This window comes from Cynoglossus semilaevis, chromosome 2 (genome assembly GCF_000523025.1).
Source record: "Cynoglossus semilaevis isolate Cse_v1.0 chromosome 2, Cse_v1.0, whole genome shotgun sequence".
Classification (NCBI taxonomy): Eukaryota; Metazoa; Chordata; class Actinopteri; order Pleuronectiformes; family Cynoglossidae; genus Cynoglossus; species Cynoglossus semilaevis.
The window spans coordinates 19,102,747-19,109,780 of NC_024308.1; the positions used below are offsets into that span (position 1 = coordinate 19,102,747).

The following is a 7,034-nucleotide window of genomic DNA, read 5'->3' on the forward strand; positions in this document are numbered from 1 at the left end:
AGATCAGGGACAAAGGGTCAAACTCATATGGACTACAATTATAACAATTACTTAAAAATAGGAATGAGTCACTGTTTGTCCCCTTTGTTTTCATGCAAAGAAGTACAATTATTTTAGATTAAACTTAGATTTTTATTGAAATGTATCTAATCATATCCTGAACATGAAGTGCTTGTGTATTTTTTTAATTTTCAAAATTCATCAAGAGGGCCGGATTTAACCCCGAGTGAGCCCGGGCTTTTGGCCTGCGGGCCATTTGTTTGGCACCTCACAGGCATTTTGGCATGCCACTATGCTGTTGCTGTTACGTATCATTTTTGAACCCAACATGACTGTAGTATAAGAATTACCTATCATCCTCAAAGAAAGAAAAAGAGAAGAGAAGGTACAGACGAGCAGCTCTCCTGTCTTATTTTACCTAAGTACTCCACAATGTCCCTGACATCAGTGACCAAGAACTCAAGGCGGTAACTGTCAGTCGAGAGAGGCAGGTCAGACTCCCCGTAGCCTCGCATATCAATGGCAACCACTCTGTATTCAGTCTTAAACTCACGAAGCTGGTAGCGCCACGAGAACCTGATGGATACAAAAAGTCCTGTTAACCTTTGTCTCAAATGTCTCTTGTCTGTTGCTGGTGGCTTGTGAGTAGTTACAAATTGTAGGTAAGAACTGGCTTTAGGTAAGGTTAGGGTTAGGTTAGATTTGGTTTGGATGGAATGGAATGGGTTGGGTTAGGTTAGGTTATGTTTCGTTACATTACATTACATTGTGTTAGATAAACTTTGGTTACTTAAAACAAGGTAAGACAGGTTAGACACAGGTGAAATGGTGATTTTGAATAAACTAGACACTCAAACAAACCCTAACCTTAAGGGTTAAACCTAAAAATGGGTAACAAAAACCCTAAAGCTAAAATGGGTAAAGGTTAAGTTTATGTTTTAGTTTAGTTAGGGATTAGTTGCGGGCAAACATTTGGGTCATGGGCCAAAATTTAACATTTGACGGGTGGGCCTGTTCAGTACAGATGGGATGCAGAATGTTTGGACAAAATATTGAGGGATGCACTGAATTTTCAGCCACAAACATTTTCGGCCAAAAATGGCCTTAATGTGCATTTTAGTTTTTCAGCCGAAAGACTTTTATTGCCAATACAACACAGCCAAAACAGAAATTTATGATGACGCATGCCAGCGCGGGCTTGTCTGAGAGTACAGCAGTACCCCACGATACGACTTAGATACGACGTAGATACGAACAATCGCTTACTGATGTCCATAAATCTTCGTGGAATGCCGTAGCAGGAACGATACATACGCGCATTCATCCTCTTCCTCTTTCTCCTGCACATACTACTGTAATTATTTTTTTTTAATTGTAACGGTCATTAGAGTCATAAAATAGAATTCAACATAACCCGTGTTGTAGGTATTCATTTTATTAGCCATTGATCTGAAAAATAACGTAATGATGTGATCTTACTGAGTGACAGGTGTCAAGCCAATAATACGAAATGGTTCATTTATGCAACGCAGCCAATCATTTATCCTTGACTTCGTGTCAGGCTCTGCTGTCACCAATTGCGTTAAGGGTCTCACTTTATGTCAGGAATGATTAACATTTAATTACAAAAGAGGAGTGATGTTTTTACTGACTTCTTGCTCTTCTTTACACCTACCAGAATTCAGGGAAGCCGTGCAAAAACAGCAGGAGAGGCTTTCCCCTCTCTCCAGCTGCGACATAGTGAAACCTAAGGCCAGACTCCTGAGGGAAGCAGCGTAGAAATAAAGAGGTGGAACGTTAACAACAATTCTCAAAGATAATGGGGCTTATGGGCTGCATGCATGTTTAACACTTAAGAGAACAAAGCAATCTGTAGAACCAAGAGGTCCTTGCACTATTTTTACACCACAACATATTGTCATCAGAATCATATACAGAATGACACTTTAAATAAGAGTTTGGGGCAAAATCTAAAAAAAAAGTGATCAAGTTCATAGCTTAGTTCTAGCAAAGTATTTGAACCCCGAAAGTGCACACTATATCACATCAGGGCTTTTCAAATATTGGGGTGCGCACCAGGTGTCACCAGGGGGCGAGAGAGGGACCCTTTTAGTATACAGCCTTTATTCACACTTGAATGATAAACAAGCCTCCAGTCAGTAGGTGGCAGCAGAGCAAGCTTGTTGTGATATTGTGTGATGTTGTGATAGCATTTATTTGCTAATTTGTACATTCAAACATTTCATTTACTATTATATATATATTTATTTAAATTATTAGTATAAAAAATGTATTATTTATACTAATAAATTAGCATTTATTTGCTAATTTGTACATTCAAACATTTTATTTACCAACACTCAGAAGTTCACTTGTTTTCCATCTACGCCGGAAGTCGTGTTCAGTTTAATTTTGGTCATTTCAATCCAGCTATTCACCCTCATAAAAACATTTTATTAACTCTACGTGTACATTTCCATAACAAAATTTTACTTACGTCCAACCAAATAGTCGTTGTTTAATTTGACGCGAGTAGAACGATGTAGCAAAGACAGACACGTGAAATTCTTCAAAATATTTTTTTTTAACAAACACAATATGGTCGTAAGTGTTAAAACACAAACATACAAACACAAAAACACCCACACACAAGAACCGCAGCCGTCCTCGTTGTTAACGACAACGTGTCACATTTTGTTGTCTTACCTTGATCCGTACATAGCAGTGGGTTCCCAAGGACGTGTCACACAGACATGCGGGGGGACAGTCACGGACGTGCCACTGTAAGGTGGTGGTCGGCCTAAGGACGAGGCTCCACCAAAGTTTAAATAGCGCCACCAGGCTGCAGAGCAAACAGTAACCGTATATCAGTGACCAGAAGCCTGCGACTCTGACGCCGTGCGCGACTCTTCCCGTAAACACCAGAAGGCTCTGGAACATTCTAGCCATGTTTACATCCTAGAAATCAATCACAGCTTACGGACTCTTTTTCATGAACGCGCTCTTTCCCCCGACGCATCCGCACGACTGTGGCGTGAAGGGACGATTCCCACACAATGCTGCCGCCGCTGCTGCTGCTGCTGCTGAATAAGACTCGCATCACACTTCGCGCGTGCGTGCGTCCTTGCAGGTTGTTGACGTTGTTGTTGCTCATAACCACACAAGCTGTATATGCACGGCGTGTAGCCTTAATATTGAACACTATGTACAGAGAGTAATTTAGAAAATGTATCGAATCATGAATCGGAAAGCAATAAAAAAAAAACCATAACAGTAAATATGTTTTAATCATAATCCTTGATCCTTTATTTCTACAATCTGTTTAGCCACTTAAGCTTGTTCATAAATTAATATTTTCTTCTGACAACCTAACCTGTTGTATACTAAATTGTGCAGTCACAACCAACATGCGGTTTATACTCTCATCTTTGACGTTTAGCAAGTGTCAAATTCAAGGCCCGTGGCCCAAATGCAGCCCGCCGAGTCATTTTGTGTGGCCTGCAGGAGCTTAAAAAGTGTTGGATTGCCTTATAATAAAGTCCATGCTGCTAAGGTTCTTGACTCGATAAATTACTTTTCTTTGTTACACAGAGCATTGTACAATATTTGTAACTTGAATACATAATAATCAATTGCAGAAAAACGTACTAATCAGAGGTGGGTAGAGTAGCCAAAAAATTGTACTCAAGTAAACGTAGTGTTACTTCAGAATAATATTACTCAAGTAGAAGTAATAATAAATAAATAAATAATAAATAACCAGCCACTAGGGTACACAAGCCAGTATTTCTAAAATGCCGGAAATGGTGAGGGTTGCGTCATGAAGGGCATCCGGTGTAAAACTTCTAGCCAAATCAAATATGCGTATCACAAAAATGATTTCCATACTGGATCGGTCGGGGCCCGGGTTAACAACGACCGCCAACAGTGCCGCTGACCTACCTACAGGGTACTGGTAGAAATTGCACTACTGAGTTTGGAACTCTGAATGTAGATGGAAGGGCAGCAAGGCTAGAAACGTTGGAAACTGTTTTACCATGGTCTAGATGGGAAGAGAAACGGATCCTAAAGGAAGAATATGCAAGAACTGTGGTGGAATGTGGAGGTGGAGTCAGACAGAGATTGGAGAACCCAGACTTCAATGGTCATGTAGAGGAAGGGAACAGAGGAGATGAGGAAGTGATGGGCAGGTTTCCAAAAGAAAGAGGAACACAGGGTGACATACAAGGGTTGAGGCAGGTCCACACAGATAGATTATATTCTATGTAGAAGATGTAATCTGAGGGAGATTAGAGACTGTAAGGTGGTGGCAGGCGAGAGTGTAGCCAAACAACATTGCATGGTAGTGTGAAAGATGACAATGGAGGTGAAAAAAAAGGAAGAGAGTGAAGACAGAGCAGGAGATCAAGTGGTGGAAATTAAGGAAAGAGACATGTTGTGAAGACTACAGGAAGGAAGATGATTGTATGAGAAAGTCAGGAGTGGCAGAGAAGTATGTTAGTTTGGTGCAGGACATGTATGAGAATAGTACAACAGTGGTGAGGTGTGCTGTTGGGAGGACAGAAGACTTCAAGGTGGAGGTGGGACTACATCAAGGATCGGCGCTGAGCCCCTTCTTGTTTGCTGTGGTGATGGACAGATTGACAGATGAGGTCAGACAGGAGTCCCCATGGACTATGATGTTGCAGATGCAGAGAACATGGTGAAATGGAAAACGATGATTCGCTGTGTGCAACCCCTGAAAAGGGGACAAGCCCAAAGGAAAAGAAGAAGTAGAAGTAAAAAGCAGTCATCCAAATAATTACTTGAGTAAGAGTAAAAAAGTACTTGGTGAAAAAAAAAACTATTCAAGTACTGAGTAGAACTGTTGAGTAACATCTGATTTATTTTTTAACGAGCATTCAATCAGCTAGACAAAATTACAGAGAGGAGAGTTTATCCTATCAATGAAATAACAAAACAAATTAACCGAATACCTTAAAATCTTTAGGTAAATTCAATAAAAATAAAAATCAATCAAATAATAAACAAAAGAGTTCCAAAAAAATAAATATTTCAAAAATAAAAAAAAATGTTTAGGTCAAACTTACTGCAACACATTTCCTCAGGTTAGAAGTTAAGTTTTTTCATGCCGTGTTCGAAACAAAACAGATCTCCAAAAGCCGTCATTTGCTGCCATCTAGTGGAGTATTTCATTGTTTTTCTTGTCACTAACAGGCATGAACACAGACAAAAAAATGAGCACGTAATAAATAAATAAAAATCAATTACTTGAAATCGGATAGTACACTTGATGAACTCTCACGGCACACTATGTCCTCCTGCTCATTGGTTGGAATCACCGTTTTAGAGGGTTAACATAGTAGGTTATTGTCCATACGGGTCCTGGCGGCACTAGGCTGACAATGAAAACCTTTTAAGTACTAGAAGCACTAATGACAGATGAAGTTTCTTTGTGACCACATCTTTATTAATTGGAGTAAAGAGTGAAAGACAATTATTTATGAGAGGGTATTTAAACATATACTCCCAGGAATTCAAAAATGGTAAAAAGAAAAAAAAAAAAAAGAACACATTGCAGTACTTTCTGACAACAAAACAGTATTTTTTTTTTCACATTCGGAACATTAGTAAAGAAATAATTCCAAAGACGTTTTTTTTTAAAGATTTCATTTTACACATTAACAAAGTACTTTTGTGTTTTCAAAGCACTGGGTTGGTTGAAGACAATCAGTACCCCTGTACCGAACTCTGATTTGAAGTAGTGATTCTCTGTGCTGTGGGTGTCTATTAGACTAGGACCAACCTGAGGTATAAACGTTCAGTCTCGGTCAAAGCGTAGCTGATAAGAACACACAGTGAATAGCACTTTAAAGGAGGTGACTAAAACAAACACGCGAGGCCAACTTTAACACAATAATTTCAAACTGGAACGATTAACACATTCTTAAGTGTGGGGAAAAACTGTCCGTTTCATAACATGCACATGTTGTGAATCCAATGATAAAGTGTTTTAAACACTACGAGATTAAACGGAGTAGCAGTGGATTCGGACTCCCGTGAAATTCCTCCTCCTTATTCGGGACTTTGTAGGGCTACACTGTACGGCTGGCAGACATTAGAAACATACGAGAATTTGTTTTTTCGAATGGTTCTAGGATTGGTCCAATACAAGCAAACATAGGAGGGTATGAGATTTTTTAATTGCTAATGTGTCAGCAGTCATATGAGTCATCCATGTTTGTGTGGTCAAACAAAACAAAGAAAAAAATTAAACCCCCAATTACCCTACACTCCAGAGTGAATTACTGTATACATCTAATAACATTTTCCCCACACTATTTGAAATTTCTCTTATTTTTTATTTATTTTTTTATTTTGAATGAAGACTCTCGGTGCTTTTTCTTCTGCCAAATGAGAACAGATCTTTTTCTGTTTGTTTTAGTCCAGGTTGAGCTCAAAGGTTGCCATGATGTCTCGCTGCATACTCATGTCGATACAGTACATCTGCAGACAGAAAAACACAGTGACACATATTCACTGGCTTTATTCAGAAGGCTTACAGTTTAGCATATAAACAAAATAGAAGTAAAACTATTGAACAAAATTAAAAAAAAAACCAAAAACTTATGCGTTTCTTTCATTAATCACAAAAACATGTCCATTAGGGGTTTAGGCTGATGAGACAATCTAAATTTACTATATGGAGTATGTCTTGCGCAAAAAAGAACTACTGCATTTTCTGGACTTTTTCATCCTTTGCAACATATACTCAGGTGCGAATAATATATAAATATATATTATATATAATTTCACATTTACATTTTTTTTTCACATATAATTTCACCAGTATCTGCTACTCCTGTACCACTGAAAATGTACATGTTTGTTATTGTCACACTGACAGCCGCTAGAGGGCACTCTAGCTGGCTGGTGCAACGTATATGTTTTTTGTTTGTTTGTTTTTTTTTGTCTTGTTCATTATGCATTTTTTGGCTGGTGTGATTTATACTCCTGAGTGACTGGTCTGGAAA

At 38.7% G+C, this 7,034-nt stretch overlaps 1 protein-coding gene across 1 annotated transcript in view; it reads right to left on the reverse strand.

Moving 5' to 3' along the window:
* Positions 1 to 3,092, reverse strand: part of ephx4 (epoxide hydrolase 4) — an 8,345-nt gene extending 5,253 nt beyond the window's left edge. The window contains exons 1-3 of the mRNA XM_017039878.2: positions 2,707 to 3,092; positions 1,676 to 1,761; positions 419 to 576 (exon numbers count right to left, since the gene is read on the reverse strand). Of these exons, the coding sequence (XP_016895367.1) occupies positions 419 to 576; positions 1,676 to 1,761; positions 2,707 to 2,949 (487 nt within the window). The 5' untranslated portion in view covers positions 2,950 to 3,092. The remainder of the gene's footprint in view (positions 1 to 418; positions 577 to 1,675; positions 1,762 to 2,706) is intronic.
* Between the last annotated feature and the right edge of the window lie 3,942 nt (positions 3,093 to 7,034).